Below are 21,433 nucleotides of genomic sequence, written 5' to 3' on the forward strand. Positions count from 1 at the left end.
TTCAAATGTTGACCTGTGACCATGAAACATTTTCCTAATCTTCTGCCAATGCCAAACAACTTTGACTCTTGTTTGGTGGATTAGATGATTGAGGTTTGAAGAAACATACATTGGCCATTTAAAAATGTATAGGTTTAACAAACAGGAGCCTGGGCAGCCTGTACAAGACTCATAAACAGTCACAACAGCCGGGAACCGCCTCCTCATGCTGGTATAATAATCTACCAAACACAAATGACCTTACTTTTCCTGCAAAGTTTATATATGTACATAAGTGTGTGTGTGTGTGTGTGTGTGTGTGTGTGTGTGTGTGTGTGTGTGTGTGTGTATGTATGTATATATATATATATATATATATATATGTGTGTGTGTATATATGTAAAACAACTACCTACTGGTAAAAATTGTTTGCAATTTGTTTACTTAAACTGAAGCCAATTTTCTATTTTTCTAAGTGTCCAAATGTTGACGTATAAAGCGGATTTTATCTGACCAGGATCTCAGAATGCTCTAATTTGCCCACCAGGGAGGTATAAATTACTCTCTGGACCTGTATAGTCATGTATCGTTGACGAAAGGCATACTATGGGGCGGAAAGTTAAAATAAATAAATCTTTAACTTAGGGGGTTTAAAGTTTTTCCAATGTGTTTTGCACATATTATCATCCATGCACAGGTAAATGCGCCTTTGCCACATCAGTGTCAAAACAAACATCGCTCCTCCCCCAGCGTTAGAGCGAGGCCTACTCGTTTTTCTCACCGGCATCTCCCCATTCACCGTATCTAGAGCTACATAAAAACACAATATTAAAAGAAGTCTGCTTTAAAAAATATATATCTTTCTTATTAGAAATATGAAAATAAATTAATCTCTGATATTTCGAACTAACTACTAAAATCCAGGACACCCTTCTGTACCCGCCCACTTGAGGTACATCCGGGACACACTCTAGAGGAAAACAATCGCACCTCTGAGAGCACAACAGAGAAGGCGGAAACGTGCGGCTTCATTGCTGGGGAGCATCCGCGGCGAGGAGGGAGCTATGGAGGGGGGAGGCGGTTTTCTGTGGATGAAATACGGATCTCTCGTGTCCCTGCTGGTCCTCGTGTTGGCCCTGTGGTCCCGCTCGCCGCAGGACGCGGGGCTGGACGACCGGCTGGACCTGGTGCTGTCGTCGCTGCTGCGGGCTGAGAGCAAAGTCGGCATCAACGACGTCGCAAGACCCAAAGTGGCCATTGGTAGGACTGAAGGATGATTTATGGTTCCGCGTTAAATCGACGGCGTAGCCTACGCGGCGACTCGCACCGTACGGTGCGAGTCACCGCGTAGGCTACGCCGTCGATTTAACGCGGAACCATAATTCAGGCTTGAGAAGAGCCAGCCAGCTCATGTTAAATAGGATCAGAACAGAATTAGAGGCTCAATCTGGAGTTTGGAGGTTAATAATGATTTAATTGCAAAATGAATGACGTCAGCTGCTTTTCCCTACCTCATATACATCCTACCTGCTTTTTTTTTTTTGCATTTTTTTTTATTCTCCTACTGCCCTACTTTTATTTTTATTCCACTGTATATACTGTTTATATTTTGTAATTATATATTTCTTACTTTTTTATCCTTCTTTCGCTGCATGTGTGTGTTGTGTGTTCTACTGCTGCACAAAGCAAATTCTCCATTGAGGGATGAATAATATATATATCTAATGTAATCTAATCTAAAAAAAAAAGCGTCGATTTAATTCATTCCTCGATATCAGAAAAAAATGATAACCCTTAATATTGTAACTTTGCCAAAGTTTACATTTAATTGAGTTTTTAAATGATTTATAATCCCTTAGAGCAGTATGGAGGATTTTTTGTGCCTAAATTAAATAAATAAATACATCATGAATTAATTAAAATGGGAATGAAATGTATCATGAATTAATTAAATGTGTCATTAATTAAAATGGGAATGAAATATGTCATTAATTAATTAAAATACAATTCATTTTAAGTAAAAGTATATATATTTATTATTTCAGCATTTAATTAATTAATGATATATTTAATTCCCATTTTAATTAATTAATGATGTATTTATTTATTTATTTATTTAATTTTGGCACAAAAAATCCTCCATAGAGCAGTACATTAACTATTATAAGTAAGTGCATACGTAGGCAATCCAGGATTTATTTGTCTGTCAGCTGAGGAAGAGGCAGCAAGGTGAGATGATCTTGTTTGGCGCTGAGGCCAGATTCAATATGCTTGAGTGTAAGTCAGATTTAGGAGTACAGGAGGGGGCTAAAAGAGGTACCATGAATGCACAGTTACCAGACCAGCAGCTTGAACAGTTTGTTCTGAGCAGTGATCCTCCAGAAGATCACTGGCTGTCATCAGACCTGTCTCTGAACTGATGAGGTGTAACCACACATGGACGTCCAACTGGGTGTAACTTATGATCACATCCTAAAAAAAAAACTTGTCCTTTGGACAGTGATACCAGCACACAATAAAGAAATCAATATCTGTCCTACCGCCATCCAGCTCAATAGAAAGTTCAGATATACACAAACACTTTGCTAGGTTGTAATTGCTGGTAATCATCTAGACTTTGATATAACAACATTCATTTCTTTTTGACGTGTTCATAAAGGAGTTGATTGTGGCAGTACAAAGATAAGTGAGGCCTGCACTGTAAATTGTCTGTACTCCAAATGGTCAGGAAAAAAGAGTTATCCAAAAGAAATGAAAAGCACGGACAAAGAGAGGGACTTTAGGTCTGAGTAAGTCAAACACTCAAAAGTAATTTTAAAGTAAACTCTACACCAATGTTTCCCTTTTTCATTAAATGCAAATCTAGTCATGGCGTCTGGTGCCTTATCCAGCATGTTGACCTCTGCGCTGGCTTTTTTTGTGTCAGTATGGCACAAGTTTGATGTTGCGGTTGTGACAGGTCATCTGTGGCGGCGTTTCAATGTCACAGTTCTGGCTGCAGTAGCTGCAGACTCCCCCCCCCGCCTTGCTTTTCTCTCATGTTATCTCTGACATTTTCACCTTGGCCAAAATATCTTGTTTCATACCTACTACCATAGTGGTTTTGTTGCGTTTCTCACTTTGTTTTCTTCTTTCTCCTTAGGCTTTGGGGGGTGTGTTGACCTGATCGTAGATGGTGTGTCATACCTAAATAAGATAGGCATCTCTCAGGCGGATACACCTGTGCATCACGACTACCTAGAAAATGCTGAACAGTTGGCCCAGAGCTTCGCCTACTTCTTTGCACCAGGAGCTGCTGCAGAGTAAGTGATCCTCAATAAAAAGCAGAACTTTGCTGTCTGATTCAGAAGATCCATCCTAACCGCACATGGATGATGTGAGAATGAATATTCACATCCATCAGTGGTCTCACAGGGATGTGGAAGTCTTGTCTTTTCTCTCTTAGCACAAAGTCTACTCGTATACATTACCAGTTGTTTATACAACAATTACATGCTGCAGTGTGGTCAAATGTCTGTTAGTGTGAATAGCTAAGTGAGCTGAAGTTCACAAAAAATGTTCAGTTAATGACGACACATTGTTTTAACATTTCTTTAGCATATAGTGTTTTTTTTTTCCATGACCACCTTTTCCAGTATTGAACATACAAAGGAAAGGGAAACCTGCATGGCCAGTTCTTAGTTAAATCCCCTCCGGCAAGTTCCCCGGCACGTGAATGCTCTTTACAAGCAGCTTATGGTCTCCCTGCTCTGTACGTTGGTGGTTTTCCCATATTCCTCCTTCAAAATACTTCCAGTTAGGTGAGATCTTCCTCTCTTTTGTATAATCTACAACCTCTCATGTTCAGATTTTAAATGAAGATCAGGAAGGACAGAGAAGAGTATAAATGTATGAGTTACACTCTTAGGAGCAGTGGCTGCTACTTTTCTGGTGCACTGGGATCAGTCTGGGGGTTAAGGGCCTTGCTCAGGAGTCCACAGCGGTTCATCTCTGTTTGTGCAGCAGCTTCTGAGAATCCAATGTGGAATTTGAGCTGTCCTCCTGAAATTATTTAGTTTGCTTTTTAACCTTTTTTTTTTTTTTTTTTTTTTTTTTTTTTTTTTTTTTACTGCTGATGTCATTTGTTAGACTCAATTTCTCCTTATACCATTGATGTGGTAACTTAGTAACTGGTTTTGGGATAATAGATCCATCCCTAAACCTAATAGTAGCAGTGCTCTTTTCAGGAGATTCTTGTCTTGATATTCCAGTGGCCTTTTTTTTTTTTTTTTTTTTCCTTTTTCCAAAGCAGGAAAATATTGCACTTTGCCATCAAGAAATGCTGCTTTAACTCTATCAATCCACAAGACTTGTTTCCTAAATGCATCGGCATTTTGGGTGTTCATTTTCAAACGTTTTGAACTTAATGCCACAATGAGGACACAAAAAAATTACTCTGAAATCTTGAAGTTCATATTTGTTTAACTATTGCTTAACAAAGGACATGTGTCCCACTATTAGAGTCTGCATAGGAAACAAATTAATTTTCCAACCTTTTTGCTGCTGATATTTTACAAAGGACTCAATCAACTTGTTTTTGTAGGTATGCAGTATTTAGACAAAGGAATTAACTCCTCTTTCCTCTGTCAGTCACTGAGCGGTGCCGTCGTGGCTGCTGTGGGTCTTGTTCATTGTCTGGAACAAACGCCAAAAAGCAACAAACCTACAAAATCCTCAGAGAGGGAGAGAGAGAGCGAGGGAATGTGTGACAGCCTGAACAATACAATTCTCAGTTACATGCGGAAACTAAGTCGGTTTAAGAGCCCAAACTCAATATCCATAAATTAACTTAATATCAAGTTATCCATACGTTTTTACTTTCCCTGGAGCTTTGTGACATAAAATAAGTTTGTCTTGTGACATTTATTGAACATGTAATTGAGTAAGTCAATTTTATTTCTATAGAACATTTCACAGACAACGGAATGTCACAGGGTGCTTCACAAAAAATGAAACAACATCAATAATAACACAAATAAACACTAGAATAAAAGTACAAATACGATTAAAAACAAGATAATGCCGATAAAAGCTCCTAGAATAAAAGTACATAAAATCAACATGGTGGTCATAAAACAACCCTCTCACTACTAATGTTTAAAAGCTTGGAGAAACAGGCAGGTTTTAAGTTTGTAATTAAAAGCACTGATGGAGTCCAGAGAACGTTGAGACAGCGGGAGATCGTTCAGAGCCTCTACGGCCTGGAAGGAGCATCTCCTTGCGTCTTAAAGCAGGTACGAGGGACCATGAGCACGCTCTGGTCACACGATCTCAGCCTCCGAGATGGAGTGTAGGGGCAAAGTAGGTCCTTGATGTGGGAGGGGGCTAAACAAAAGTTAAAACAAAAAGGGACGGGGAGCCAGTGAATAGTTTTTAAAATTGGGTTGACTCTATTTGAGCAGGTCAGCAGCTTTGCTGCAGAGTTTTGGATTTGCTGAAGACGAGCCAGTTTTTTCTTGATTAAGCAAGAAAACAAACTGTTGCAGTAGTCTAGACAAGATGACACAGAAGCATGAATAATTGGTCTTTTCTTCCCCCTCCAGGCGCTTCATGATAAATGAAACCCTTTTTAGCGAGCTGGTTGAGAGCGCCCGTGATTCACCTGGAAACAGATGGGCCATTGGAGGCAATGCTCCTGTCATGGCTGGTCGCATGGCAACCGAGGGATGTGACGTGTTGCTGGGGGGGAGTTTCAGCCCTGAGTTTACCGAGGTCCTGTCCAAGCACATTACAGGTACACACAACTACAGTCTACACACCTTTGAACCTCAAATGTTTCAGCATTTAATTCTTTTTTTTTTTAAAACAAAAAGAAAATCCTGTTGTATTTTTTTTTGCTGGGTTTTGGTTGTACTCCATCACTATTATTCAAGCCCCGTGTCGTTTCTCTTTCACTCCAGTTGCTGGAGAAGTGATAGAAGAGCCAGACATTCACCTGATCTTGGAGTATTCATCTGGAACTAGTTGGGGGCGCTTTACCTCACGCAGAGCTAACAGGTACACGTGAATAAAATGTTCTTTAATTTAGTTTGAGAACCCTGACACCTTTAAAGCTGAAGTTCATGAAGGTTTCAGTCTGTGTGGACACGTATGAGTGCGTTCATTTAAGGCCCAGCTGTGTTTGGGGGTGATCAGGTTTACTTGTTTGTGTCGTACAGATACATCATCCACAGTGACGACCACAACCCCTACCTGACCTCCATGGACGAGTTCGCTGAGAAACTCCAAGATTTCAAACCAGATCTGCTGATAGTGGGTGGGCTACAAATGATGGACAACTTCCCATATCGTTCAGGTACAACCAAACGCAGAAGTGAAGTGTGAATCTGCTAAGATTTTGCAGTCAAGCTAACTGAGCTAAAAATAACTAAAGTTTCTTGTAAATCAACCTGTGATGCAGCAGCTTGACTTATGTGAAATATATGTGCATTGACTTATTGGAAACGCCTGCAGTTGTTATGGATAATAGCATGTGGTATTAATAATATACAGTTAAAGGATTTGATCTTGGTCTTTTAGAGTTATTCTATAATTAACCATGATATGAATTTATGTTGTAAACACCTCGACTCTAAGGCTACGTTCACTCCAACGTATGTTCAGATTATATCTAGATAATTTTCTCAGAGTCTTAACAGCTAAAAAAGGGAAAAAACATGAAATGTCGATTCAAACCAGCTGCCCAGAACAAAGTAGCACGTAGATGTTTCTGTGGCTTTTTTGTAACTTGTAGAAAATTTGCGTTGCAGACTCACGTAGCAATTTGCAACGGCAGCAAAACCAGTTCATCGCCCTGTTCTATGTGAGCACGTTAATTTAGATTGGATTAGTGGATTAGGGAACGCCAGCAAGGACACAGATCAGATCGGATCTCAAAATCAGATTCAGGCTGCAGTCTGAACAGAGCTCACCTGGTTGAAGACTCAACACCGTGTCCACTACCGTTTATCATCCACCTGAATTTCCACATCTTCATATTTGAAGCTGGATGATGACATCCCTCTGTGATTATATAGTATATGGTACATGTATAAACTCTGTAATACTCACGGTTATGGCCTTTTGATAACAATATTTTGGAATAGTGTCCAACATTTATAGAGGATATCTATTAGATGGTAGGTTTTTATAAAGGTTTTACTACACAAATGTGAGATATTTACCTTTTTTCTTTGGTGTACCTCAGACTGTATTTGTAAATTGTCAGGTCTGCAGGAAAACACGAAAGTTTGGGATTATCTTTGTACAATATACAACTGTGATTATGATTCCACCTCAAAGACTTGTAGAAATTATGGCTAATATGGCTTGATGACAGTTGTTAAAATCAGAAGCTCAAAAACAAAGAACTGTCGTGCAGCAGATCATGTGACTGTCTGTGTTCTTCATTTTATTTCTATTTTCTCTCACTTTTTACCTTTGCTTACTTTCCTTTTTTCCTTTCTCTAAGTCACTGGTACATTTACTTCTCTGGCCTGTTTATCTCTACAACTATTGAAGGATTATCAAACCTAGGTACACGAAGGCAATGTCTGGCTATGTGTACAAAACAATGGCAATGTGGGAAATTCAGCACGGGAGCACCTAGCATGGAAACAAAACATGGAGACTAAACAAAGTCACTATAAAATGTGTGTGTGTGACATTGAGCTCTATCACAGCACAGCAGATATCACGACCAAGCAGAACATAAAATCAAGAATGGAGATTCTGAACTGGTCAGTAAATGCTATTGACAAGATTTTTTCTACACGGCGTGCTGGGACAAGGGAACCGGCCTGTCCAGATGGGACATTCTTGGCGGGATACACCATGGACAGCTGGAATAAGTGGAAAGTAGTGTGTCTTGGGGTGTTGGATATAGAAGACGTGGAGACGTCTATATATTCACGGGCATGACGGTGGGCCTAGTGATCCTAGGGCTTGGCGGGGTCTGGATGCTACAAAAGTTGAGAAAAGTGAGAGCTGATCAGGCAAAGCTGCTCTCTGGCCTCGCTGACATCCAGGAGAGACTGACCAGTGTATGGTCGGAGGTGTCCAAAGCTCGGGAGGAGATGAAGTCAGTACGAGCGGAGGGGGCAAAGGCGGCTAGAGAGCCAGAGGACGGCGACTAATCAAAATCTGCATTGACACACGCACCTCCATTGCAAAGTGGATTGCATGCAAAAAGAGGCTTGGACATTAAAATAACTGAACAGTGGACACAGTAGTAAATCACAGGAACGGTGATCAGGATGAGTGGACTGGACACGTGTACAAACATACATGCTATCTGGACTGTGAAGGATGAAATTAGACAAATTGCTATGTGGTAAACTATGTATCTTACTGAATTCTGTTGTTGATGTGATCATGAATCTTACATAGAACGGGGCGGGACTTTGATAAGCGTCAGCTTCTCCCGTACCCTTTTCGTCATGTGCTGAGTATGCAGTGTATAATGTTCTGGAGATGAAATGTGTCTATATAAACATGCCGAAATAAACGAAAAAAAAAAAAAAAAAAACTTCACTCACTGACGCATCACTTGACTCTTTTCTTGGTTTCCTTCAGTCATCATCGTCCAGCTTGAACTCAAACCTGTTTCTCTCTTCATTCCAGGTGAGCGAGACGACGTCCTCTCTCACCTGGCAGACCTGCTGTCCTCCTCATCTCCTCACATCGGGACACATTTTGAGATGGCAAGTTTTGTAGAGGAGAGTATCATGCAAGACCTTCTCAACTACGTCATCCCTCACGTATGTATGACTGAATAGTTCAGTTAATAATCATTTTCAAATGAATGTTTAGTACACGGAGTAGAGAGTACAATTAACTATGTTTGTTCTGATACAAACTGTTTGTAGCTGAACAAGATGAGCTTTTGAAAAGGTCCAGATAAAACCAGGGAGTGGGAAGTTAGATTTGCATTCTGAATACATTTGTAAACAAATAAGCGTGACTCAGTAGACTGATGGAGCTGAATTTGCCTTTTGTTTATTCGGATATTCATATTTTGTGTTTTTGCTCTTGTGGAAAAAAAATCCTAATGAATCCTCCTTTCTTCACTTCCCTTTTTGTGCTCGCTGAGAACCGAAACAGAAGCACTGTATGTGGAAATATGTTTATGGCAGTTAATCAACTACTGAAGCAAATCATTTGTAACTGTTGAAGTAATTATTTTGTCTTTATAAAGCCCTGTAGTATAAAAGCAATGAGACAGAAGCTGTATTTATGCGTTGCATGTACTGCAAAAGGGCTTGTATTTTATTTTTCCCCCCAGTCAGCAGATCTACATCGTCTGTTAGGAGAAATATGCATAATTTAGTGCGGTGTGGACCACAAACAGATATCTAAAAGACAAAATAAGTTCTAGAATGGTCAGGAATGTTTATTTATTGAAAGACTAAGTTTAGTTCGACCCAGTTTAATTATTTATTTATCATAACTTTTTTCCCAGGCGGACTCTTTGGGGATGAATGAACAGGAACTTCCCAATCTTCTCAGCCTGCTCAAAGGCTCCAACATCACAGTGCTGTCGGACCCAAACCCTCGCGTGGCTACCGTCCTCGACCAGATGAGGGAAGTTTACCGCATTCTCAACCAGCGCTCCAAAGATCCCGCGGCAGACGGCAACAGTGCCCGGTCAACAAGTAAGCCGCTGACCCGCCTCCACGTCCACACGCTGGCCTTCCAGGCCATGATCGTGACCCGAGACTCTCAGTGGAAGAACACCATGTCGGCTATCGCCAAGGCCTCGCTCACGGCTAACCGCCACGTCTGCGGCTCCAACGACATCGACCCCAGTAAGGCCAGGCTCATCATGGACGACTCGTTCTCCGTCAGCCGACGAGAGGGAAGCCAGCGCATCCTTCTGCAGGAGACCAGGCCCGTCAACTGCTGGGACGAGGAGGACTATGAGATCTGCGTGGCACCGGTCCTGGTGTGTACTGAGGTCTACCAGACTGCAGGGGGTGGGGACAACATCTCAGCTGCTGGCCTGGTGTTGCAGATCTGAACCGGGACACTAAATGATCTTTGTGAAAGTGGGGTTAACTAGACGTTGGCAAACCCGTGTAGTATCCGCACTCTAGCCGTCACGTATCGACACAGGTATGAGGCTCATGCTTTCCCTTTTGCAGCTCGTGGCCCAGGTTGACGGCGATACAAACTCGCTCATCACTGAGAAAAGTCAGATGATGGAGAACAACAGCCCACATTTAAATAAATAATGCACATCGAATCAGTTTGGATTTTATAGAAGATCTCATGGAAAACAAGTAAACACAAAAACTTCTGATTTGCTTTTTGAATTCTCTCCTTATAATCTTTCCGCAGTTCACTCAGTTAGTGTTTAGTATAATTAAATTCTTTGAGGTCACATATTCACTCCCTCTTGCATCAAGTGTACATATAGTAAGCTGTTTTTGTCCACGTGCACACACCATTTGTCCCCAGATGGATTTTTAGAGCCGAAGTAAACTGTCCATATAAACCCAGCACCGCCAGTGTCTCTTCACTGTAGTCCATCATCTGACTCGTGAGTTCACTGGCTCGGCTTTCTCTTCTTCTCTGTTGCCTTACATAGCTTGACTCCAAGTCAGAATGAGATAAGGAGGGATGAGGTTTGGATAAAGTTATACACAGGATCTAGGTTGTTTTTATTGCACCGCCCTGGGTAGCTATGGTGTTTTATACCAATATTTTGCACTTCTACTATAGGATAAATTCTCTTTGTATTATTTTAAATCAGGGAAGCAGCTATGCAGCGAACATTTCTAGAAGATTCAGAAATGGCTAACTCTTCTGTTTCTTAGCAGCATGTTTTATCAGGTGTTGAACAACCTTTTGACCTCATTTGCCTTCGAGCCAAGCCAAGCTTCGGCCGCAACATGTCAGATTTAAACTATTCAATGAAAGGCTATCCTGCCTCTTCCCTCTCCTGTATCATTCACGAAGGCAAAGAAAGGTTTACGGCCCAAAGCTCCCGTTCTTCCCAGTGTTATGTGAATCGTGTGCTTGGTATTTTTGGTGTGTTTGGTTTGTTACTGTCCTTTCTCCATCGTTCAGTTGCTGTGCAATAATGTAAAATCAACCTTAAGGGACCACTAAAGGGAGTTTTACTATGATGTCAATATCCACTACACTTTTCCTTTCTGTTCTTTAATTTTTTCCAATCTCCCAACCTGTCTTATTCTTCTTCCTCATCATATTTTTACATTCATATTTTCTTCATGTATTGTCAAATTATAACTGTTTTAGGACCAAATAACTTCTTCTTACTACTTCTTCTGACATGTGTCTCAGAACATGTACTGTGTAAATCTGTGGACGGATTCAGTGTACCACGAGCTGCTCTTGTTTTTCAACCGGGTATTGTAATGTGTACTTGAAGCCGCAGTACTTAACCCAGAGTCCCTCAGCGTGTGGCCTAGCTGACCAATCAGAAATCATATTTTCTGTATTTGCTCCTTGTCTCGCTTGAAACAGGATTAGAGACCAGCCGACTCAGCCATCAGTCATAAAAATGAATCAACGCGGTGCGCTGATGTGAGAAATCCCAGCAGTTTTTACATCCATACTTTTAAGTGCAGCTTCTGATGTGTTAATTACAAATGATATACATTATATTTTCTTATTAAATGACACAACCATGTAGAAGTGTTATTAACATCTATCAACGTCTATCAATTATTTTTTTCTCACAACATTGTACATGCCATGGGGGAGTGTCTCTGCTTTAGCTCTTTGTGCGACAGGATGATGATGTATTCTCAGATTTGATGCATCTTCAGGTGAGATGCAGAAGCCAGAATAGTGAGATTGATACAGGATAGCAGCTCAATCCACGCACACACGTCTGTACGGTCAGGACACAAATGCTCAAGGCTGGGGGATTGTCAATGACAAGAGCAGTGCACGGCAACTAGTCCTTTCTGATTTAAGAGTCGTCTTTGATTTCTCCCTGTTAAGCTTCAGCCTATACTCAATGTCTATCTGCTTCTCTGCAATTGGGGGAGCCAGTATTTAATCCAGCCTCTCTGCCCCGCTTTAACATTTTTTGCATGTTTTGTTATGCATTTGTTATCCATTTTCTTCTCTGATCTATCAATTTCCAGTTTCTCTGACATGTGTCAGCCTCATCATTTCCAAGCTGTGGTCCATCACATCTATGTGCTTCTACATTTTCTCTTCAGTGTCCATTTTCCCATGCAGGTCCATATTGTTCCATCTTTGGCCTCAGTGAACCGTATCTACCTGTCTTTGCATTCTCACTCATGCGGTGGGACTTTTGAGACGTTTTTCTTTTGATGTTTTGAAATTCTACTCTAGTCTCTAGTCATTTGACTTATTAGCCTGTAAGTTTCACTTTAAGTTGAAGGAGGTGTTTATAGTTTACCATTACCAAATGATGAGATCTTGATAACGGTGGGTTACCGTTGCTCATTTGATCCAAACCTGTATTTACTGATACAACTTGATTATTTTTGTTTGTATGTACAAATCAGACATTCCACAAAGATCCAGCTGCAGCTGTTTTCCTCTCATGGATCAAGTATGAAACACAATTACTGCGCTCTTACTGTGCTCTTAATAAGGGACAAGATGCTTTTCTGACAAGTGGTCAAGAAAATGAGTGGAATTTAAAAGTGGAAATCTTTTTAAAATCTTTTTCTTCCCTGTACGTCAAAATTGTAGCTATTTAATATTGTTTGGTGGAGCAGGAGATAAATGAGCCTTATTCTGTTTTACTGTTGGTGTTGAGTGAAAGTAAAATGTTAAATACATAGTTTTTCTATCGCTTTAGGCTTCCGTGTTTTTCCTCATCTTGACATTTTGAACGGTGATTAAGATGCATGTAGGGATTTATTTTTGATTTAAATCATACTGTTGTATGAATTTGTCTTCACAGAGGGACGTGCTCCCTTACCAACCATGTTGTAAAGCTGTTTTAACTGTCATGCATGTTGAGTCAATGCCACCTCAGAGATAAAATGTCATGCTCATCAATGATCATTGCTTTTTTTTCTTCTTTCTTTGACTAAGGCAGTTTGGCTGCAAGCTCCAAGTGCTGCGTACAGTTAAGAATTGGGTTTACTGTGTTTAAAGTTGAAGTTGTCACAACTTTATGCACCACATTCGAAGTTGTTTCTTTTCTTCTCACTGCTGACATTTAACATATTTAATTTATTTTGTTTCATCTCACATGTGTAGTTTTCTTTATATTTGTAATTGTATTTAAGCTACTTTTGGACTTTGTCCTCTAAATATCCTTACTCATGGCACCATTAGGCCCAGATTTAACAAATGTGAGATTTCTCTGATGTGGAAGGCTTGTATTTACAGCTTAACAACACTTCAGACAACTATTTGATTTTTATTTACATAAAGCCCTCGTTTTATTACTGCTGCATACCATTTGTGCAGCATATAGCAGGAGTAGATGACATTAAAAATGAACATTTTCCATCCAAGATAACGTAAAAATCCACATGCTGTAGGCCCAGTTCAGGGATTGTAAAGAGGCGGTGCTATTTTAAGGTCCACTAAAGCATGTTGCCTCGGACTCTATTTTAAGCCATTTTTCTGGGTTTGGGACGACAAGCATTTATCTTTTCCTCTAAAACACAGCTGATGTCTCATAAAGTGCAGAGGAATCTTTCAGTCCCTTCAGGTTTGCTCAGAAAAGCACGTCAACAGGACGCACCATGTGTTTCAAATATGTTTATTGTGTGCTGCATCATATCAGCATAAGTTGCACTATTTAATGCATTTTACCACCTCGCAGGACTTTATAACAAAGGTAAGTATATGCAAACTATTCATTTTTGTCATATAAAAACAGAAACAAAGCCAGAACAAAGTACATTTGTCTGGACCATCAAGAGAAAACTCACACACACAGTGTGTTTGTGATGCTTCTCAGCAGACATACACTGACATTACCTAGTGTCAGGGTCAAATGTCAGTTTGCTGATCATATCTTTACAATAGAAGACTTTCTTCTCGGGATCGCCATGTGCTTCAAGCATCTCCTTCATCTCCTCCTGCGTGAAAGGCTCACCTGATTCAAACACAACCACAAATAAACACAACATAGCAAGGGTTCAAAACCCAACACACACTTGTATAACATCTGAAATGTCTGCATTACCTTCCGTGGTCATATACTGCACCAGTTGGTCATAATCCAGGTAGTTTTTCTTTTCTATATCCAGAACCTGGAAAGGGTGTTAATATCAATATGTTTTACTGAACAACAGGCACACTGATGCTGATGAAACCGCTGCCGGTATGGCTTGTGCCACCGGTGAAACTACTCGTTTTGATGTTCAGGAGCTAATGCTGAGGAGGTGGATTAAGAAGATCTGTAGTCACTAGATTAATCTCAGACTCCAAGTAACACTCATAAACATCAGCGCTCAACAAGAGAAGGAAACAGTGGCTGCTCTCACCTCAAACGCCTGAATCAGCAATTCATCAGAGATGGGAGGAAACCTTATAGACATGAAAACACAAACATATGTGTAAAGTAACTGACCACAATCACATTTAAATTAATTAAATAGTTTGTTATTCATGTAGAGTCCAGATTACATCTTGGACTTTTGGGCTTGCTTTATTATAAAAGTATTAAATCATCAGAACCCAGACCCGTTTCTCCTTAAAGAAAAAATATGAAGTGCATAACACAGGCTGAGTTGACTATGTGTGTAAGGAACTTTCCAGGAAATTTAAAGGCAGTGTGACACTGTGTCACCATGGTTCCTTATGGGGTAAATGGTAAACCTTAGTACTCATTTATCATCATTTACAATCGAAAAGCAGAACAAGGAGTCATCACACAGCCAAAGGACCTCATGAAATACAATAGTAATTGGCACTACGGTGTTTACTAAATGTTAGAATGATTTGAAAACTTCGATCAGTGACAAATCTTTATAATGCATCATCCCTGGTCGCTGCAGTCACGTGGGTAGGTGTCAAAGGACTGGTTTTACAGCCAGTGCCAGCCGATTTATATGTTTCTACCTTTTTTTTCAGTATCATTTTAGGTATTTGCTTCTGCATTTAAATAATACTAAAATACATAAATGCATTTGTATTGTAGAGGTGTAGCAGACACTTGACAGACAAATCTGCCTTCAAAAAAAATAATACTGGTTTGTCTCCATTTGGCAGATTGCTTCTCTTCTTTTATTTAGGGTTAGGTTAGCTTCATTTCTAAGCTTTGCTTTTCTTTTCTTTTACATTTCAAATCCATGATTTATCTGATGTAAGAAAGAGACTCTTCCATCTGGTGGGTAGATGTCATCATGGCACAGGTAACAAAATCAAGATGGACTGTGAGACATTTTTTTTGTAAGTACGTAATAGTCTTTGGATGTTCCTGGTCTGTTTTGCCACCTCACATTTATGGCCCATAATCTTGAGTTTGACATGTCTGTTCTGGTGTGTCTGTACCATGGCAGCGATGACTTTTCGTTAGCTCTGGATGATGCTTTCACAATGTTGAGGAGGAAGTTTTGACCTTTGCTCTTCCCAGGATGGCTTCATCTCAGACCTATTTGTACGATGCCAGGTGTGAACTGCTCTCTTGATGTCCTTTTACAACATCTTCATGGGGTTAAAGTCTGGACTCTGACTGGGCTACTCTAAAAGGTGTAATCATAAAAAGGTCATTGTGCTGCTGCATCACCCAGTTTCTACAGAGCTTCAGCTAACAGACATCAAGCTCAACATCCTCCAGGATATTTTGGTAAACCTAAAAAATGTATTTTTTTTTATCGCCCTGAAGCATGTCATGTGGTCCAGATCCTGTTCAATTCAGTTCAGTTCAGTTCAGTTCAACTTTATTGTACCCAAAGGTAAATTTGCCTTGCAATAAGGTGGTCTAGCGAGTCCAGCAACAAGAATCCATCAGTACATACATACAACATACAACATAAACCATTATCACAACATAAAAAGCTAAAACCTTATCTATTTATGTAGGAGGTTTATATCAGTAGGTATAAAACTATGTTTAAAATCTTTGGTTTTGCATTTTGTTACTCCATATATCTGCGTCCTGACTGAAGTAGCTGGAAGTGGCCGTCTAGTGGATGAGTGGTGTCTTTTAAAATAGATCCAGACAGCCTATGTATCTGTCTGCAAAACTGCATGTCTGCCTCAATTTGCCTCAAATGTCAGTTTACTGGCAATGCCTGTCCCAAGATATTTCTACTTATCAACACATTCTACTATCCGATCTTTTATAGTGGTAAGTTCTTGTGCTAGGGTATTTTTTCAGCATGTCTTTAGTTTTAGAGATGTTCATCTGCAGGAAGGATTCATCACACCACTAGACAAAGTCACGTATCTTTTGACCATGACATGTTTCATTGTCCTCAGCAAAGCCTGCTCCAAACACGATGATCCCTCCATAATACTTCACTCTTCCACCTTACGCAGTGCCAAGCATTCTTACTAAATAATTCCACTTTTATTTAATCAGTCAGAAAAATATTTTTCCACTACCACTGCAGGCTGCCAAGGTAGTTTTAGACAAATATTGAAATGTGCTACAACATTTTTTTATTGTTGTTGTTTTTGTATGAGTTCACTTACTTTTTACTGTTCCACAGTCAACTTTTTACGATTGTGCTCCATATTTAGATAAGGAATTGTAATTATGTTATCTCCATAAAGCAGTTTGTATTATTGTCTGCTTGGATCACATGTTATGTAATTTAGTTAATCTGAAGGGTTTACATACCTTCTCTTACAACTGTAGTTGCACCGCTACTGCTATGGTGCTAATGTTGTTGCACTATTCACTTGCACAAGCAGTGGCAGTGAAAGTTAAAGTTGCCCACATCAATGTTAACGAGTGCATTATCACAAGAGCACTGAGCATTTATGTGCATGGCAGGACTGCAATAATAACAACTTCTGTTCAAATCAAACATTGCTGCCTGCCTCCTAAAGGTCATGTGAACTCGCCAGAGGGCCGCTGGAAAAATATTTTGTGGGCAGATGAGTCCAATAACAAAGAACTTTTTATATTTTTTCTCCACTATAAATATTTGGGCCTATTAAGCGTCATCTGGGCCAGTCTGCTTGCCTTTATTCATGGAATAATGAATTAAGATTTGCATCAGCTAAATCTAAAGTATCAGTATCAACTTTTCCTGTTAAGGAGCGGGTGCAGACAAAGAAAAATGAGGACTTTTCTACAACTGATACACTTATATAACACTGCTGCATGATGTTATTTTTCATTTAATTTGATTGATTTAAAGTCTTCATGATTCCTCAGACTTATTGATCTACAAATTATGAAACTATTATCTAATGAAAAGAAAATCTGTTTCATTAGAGCACAGACTGTTAGATGTTTATTGTACCAACGTTTTGTATCCATCTCAGGAAAATGTTTGGATTTCATTGAATTATTTTTGCCCTTCAGACAAAGTCCATAATCTCTCAGAACAAATAATGAGCTAAATATCGGTAAAATTATAGTTTTATATTTGTTCGCTGTTATGTAATCACTGATGGAACAATTAATTCTAATTCTTCACAGGCGCTCTCAAGGGAAATGGCAGAAAGTCTGTTTTTGGGCTGAAGCTCAAGAGAAGAGCTCATGCAGCATGACAACGAAGAAAGGTTAAAAAAAACTATATATAATAATTTTATAACTTAAACCCAACACAAATAGATGAATGGATAATGGTAAAATATTATTGTTTTATTTATTTATTTATTTTTTATGTAAATATTTATTGAACTTTTTGCAGGCTTGGTACATGGAAAGCTCATGTACTTCCTTATCATATTATGATTATTAACACATCATGCAAACATTTTGCAGGTGTATACATTATTACAGGATCCCACTTGGAAGAAGAATTAAAAAAAAAGAACACAAACAATACAAAACAAAACAAAACAAAACAGATACAACCAAAATCCTAGAAGGGGTCATTATCCACCTTACCCTCTCCTGTTAAAGGAGAGCATTTTCCATAGGAGGTTTTGTATTTCCACCATTGATTGGGATATATTTGGTAACTGAGATGTATCCCTCAATAAGCAGGGTGCCAGGTTTCAAGACATTACCGATCTGAGCCAGTAACTTAAAATATAATAAGTTTTAGCTTACTTTCTGCATTTTCCAACATAAGTTGTCATCCGTGTTGCCATCCTGTGTTAAAGCTCTGGCTCATATTCATGAAGAAATATTAAAAAAATATTAGGGATCTCAAACCTTCAGTCACCAGAGCATGTTTAAAAAGCCATAACTAGTAAATAGTAACCAACGTCATAGCTTACTTTTTCTCCAGTAACACTTCAGTCATCGCCGGAAGGAACTTGTCGAAATGGACATATTTGGTTTCGTCCTCTTCCACCTGAGTGGACAGAATCCTGATTTTATAAAATGGCTTTAAACATGTTTTCTTGAGTCCAAACAGTTTTTCTTGGACACTCTCTTTTGGGCATGTAACTCTTGATTGCATCAGCAGGTACGGGACACTGTAACTGTAATTGTGACTTGTGCATTGTAAAATAAATCTACCATGATTTATCTGACAGCCTAATTCATTCATCAGATAAGTAAAAACTGCTCTGACCTGAGCTATGAAGTTGTGCAGCTGTGCCTCAGTGGGGAAGCAACCCAATGTAGAGACGATGGATCCAATCTCGCTGGAGAACAAACACATGCAATCATAAGAAACACCATCAGCGGAAGTCTTCATTACACAAATGTATGTTTATGATTGCAAACATTTTAGCTTTGAATGGCAGCCTCTCCTCACCGAACGTCCACCTTGCCTTCAAACTCAAACACTTGAAAAGCTTTTTTGATCTTCTTTTTGACGTCTGACTCTCGTGCCTCTGTCGGAACAAGGCAAGTTTATTTGTTTAGCACAATTCAATTCAACACAAGGTAATTCAAAGTGCTTTACATCAATATTAAAAGCGGCAAGACCCAATTAAACAGTAAATAACAAATAAAATGAAATACAATTATAAGAAAAGAAGTAAAATAATAAAAAGCTCAAGTTGTTAAAAAGTAAGGGCAGTAGAGTAGGCTACAGCAGGTAAGTATTTAGTTTAAGAGTACGCTTGAGTAAATAGTAATGTTTTTAGCCCTGATTTAAAGGAGCTGATGTTATACCCCTGTAAAGGGGGTGTGAAACAGACACACAGACACGATGCTGTTAATCAGCGTCCAGTTCTGTATTGCTTTTTTCAAACATATATTTCTTAAACATCAAACATTGTCTAACGGCAAATGTCTTTTGACACACACACACACACACACACACACACACACACACACACACACACACACACACACACACACACACACACACACACACACACACACACACACACACACACACACACACACACACACACACACACACACACACACACACACACACACAGCCAGTAAAAGTTCGCAGGTAAATAAAATCTCACTCTCAAAATCATTACAACTATACTATATACAGAACTCGAGTTGAGGGGGGATGATGGGGGATGGCATCCCCCCTAAAATAAAAACGGTCAAAATCATCCCCCCTGTAAAACTGCCATCCCCCCTTTCCATCCCTTATGTCATTTCATCAATGAATGTGGTTTTACTGCTATTTCAACATTTAGAGTCATCACCAGAAAAATAACTTATTTGACAATTTTCACCTGTTTCAAGTAAATTTTCACTTGAAATAAGTAGAAAAATCTGCCAGTGGGATTTATCCTCTTATTATAAGCAAATAAATCTTGTTCCACTGGCAGATTTTTCTACTTATTTCAAGTGAAAATCTACTTGAAACAGGTGAAAATTGTTGTTTTTTCCAGTGATGAGTCTTATTTTAAGTAATGAGTAATGAGATTTCTTTACTAAAATGAGAAATAAGACAAATATTCTTGTTAAGATTTTGAGTTTTTGCAGTGATCCATTTTACTTATCCTGTGAAGGACAGAGTCATATTGATAAGTTCAGAAAACTGTTTTTATTGTTGTGTTTTGATGTATTTGATGTAAGCCCAGTGGATATTTAAAGCTTACAGAAGGCTGCATTTAACTGCTGCTATTTCATTCCTGCAGTATTTTTGCAGGTGTTTTGGTCAGTGCTATTATTTGTAATATATTATATTATTTGTAATCAGCACAAATTATCTGTCCCCATATGATAAAACCCACCACCCCCTTAATTTTTTTTTACAACTCGAGTGCTGACTATATATATTAACTGCTGCCTGTATTCTTACAAAAAAAAGTATACACAGTGCTAAATAATATCAATTTCTTACCTGTAAAGGGGGGTGTGAAACAGACACACAGACACTTTTATCATTTTTTTTTCATTTTAATTAACTATATTGTATGTTAGTGTTAGTTTTTTTTGGTCTCCCAGTTTTTAATGTTTTGTTTATTACGCTTATTTTTCAGTCAAAATGTCAAAAGCACTTTGTATTTCATGTACCTGGATGAAAGGTGCTATATAAATAAAATGAATAAAATTGATTGATTGATTGATTGATTGATTGATTGATTGATTGATTGATTGATTGATTGATTGGATTGATTCAAAACAACGTGAGCAAAACAATGGTTAGACATTCCTTAACAAACGATCAACAAAACGACGGTTAAACATTATTTACAAAGTGATGGATTATGATATTAGTTTTTTTTTTTTCCTGCTACAACATCATGAATCCAAGCCTTTTCCAATCAGAACTAATAGGCATTTTATCACCATTACATCTACAGGAAGTTTGAAACCCCTTAATTCTAGCAATGTTTTCAAAGAAAAATAACAGCTTTTCTCTGAATATATCGTTAGGGTGACTTTCAGCACTGAACTATGATTATGTGGGAAAACCTAACGCACCGCGGAACTTTGAATGAGTTTTAAGACGATAAAATGACCCAAGTACAAACCTGCCATTTGGATGCCGGTGTTCTGCCAATTTCTGTTACCTGCCGAGAAATGCTGCTTTGTGGTTCTGCGCATGCGCACAGACGATTTTCAACGTTTGATTGCCACGCTAAATTGATAATATGGGATGTTGAGTATTTGATCCTTCAAAACACACAGATACAGGGATCACTTGGGGGCAAAGAAGTTGGCTAGGGAGAAAAACACAGTAAAATTGTAGCTGTACAAAAGGTAGAAAACCATTAGGTAGCATTTTTTGGCAAAGCAGCAAAAAATGGCAGAACACCGTAAGTTCTCCTCTTCTTGTATTGATTGTTGTAGTCGCATAGCAACCGATGAGTTCGACGTCACGTCCCTCCTTCCGGGGTGAACACGCCCCCTTTTGGTTTACAAACAAAAAAAAATCTGCAAAGTTACTGGTTCAAGTTGAAAGCATGGGTGTTATCAAGATTTACGGGTGCTGCATTACGTTTTGTTCATCATATAGTAAAAACA

The 21,433-nt window shown here is 39.0% G+C and overlaps 2 protein-coding genes across 2 annotated transcripts; one reads left to right on the forward strand and one right to left on the reverse strand.

The window, feature by feature from the left end:
* Positions 1-1,000: 1,000 nt before the first annotated feature.
* On the forward strand, positions 1,001-11,665 carry adpgk2 (ADP-dependent glucokinase 2). Its single transcript, XM_061745366.1, has 7 exons — positions 1,001-1,239; positions 3,122-3,281; positions 5,562-5,752; positions 5,919-6,015; positions 6,177-6,313; positions 8,620-8,756; positions 9,458-11,665. Exons 1-7 carry the CDS (start codon positions 1,044-1,046, stop codon positions 10,013-10,015), a joined length of 1,476 nt encoding a protein of 491 aa, XP_061601350.1. The 5' UTR covers positions 1,001-1,043; the 3' UTR covers positions 10,016-11,665.
* A 2,244-nt stretch (positions 11,666-13,909) lies between these two features.
* On the reverse strand, positions 13,910-20,947 carry efcab2 (EF-hand calcium binding domain 2). Its single transcript, XM_061735084.1, has 7 exons — positions 20,941-20,947; positions 18,801-18,879; positions 18,615-18,687; positions 18,316-18,392; positions 14,454-14,496; positions 14,153-14,219; positions 13,910-14,062 (listed from the first exon to the last, which is right to left on the reverse strand). The coding sequence occupies exons 1-7, from the start codon at positions 20,945-20,947 to the stop codon at positions 13,941-13,943; spliced, it is 468 nt and encodes a 155-aa protein (XP_061591068.1). The 3' UTR covers positions 13,910-13,940.
* Positions 20,948-21,433: the final 486 nt, after the last annotated feature.

Source organism: Cololabis saira, chromosome 2, assembly GCF_033807715.1.
Source record: "Cololabis saira isolate AMF1-May2022 chromosome 2, fColSai1.1, whole genome shotgun sequence".
In the NCBI taxonomy this organism is placed as follows: Eukaryota; Metazoa; Chordata; class Actinopteri; order Beloniformes; family Belonidae; genus Cololabis; species Cololabis saira.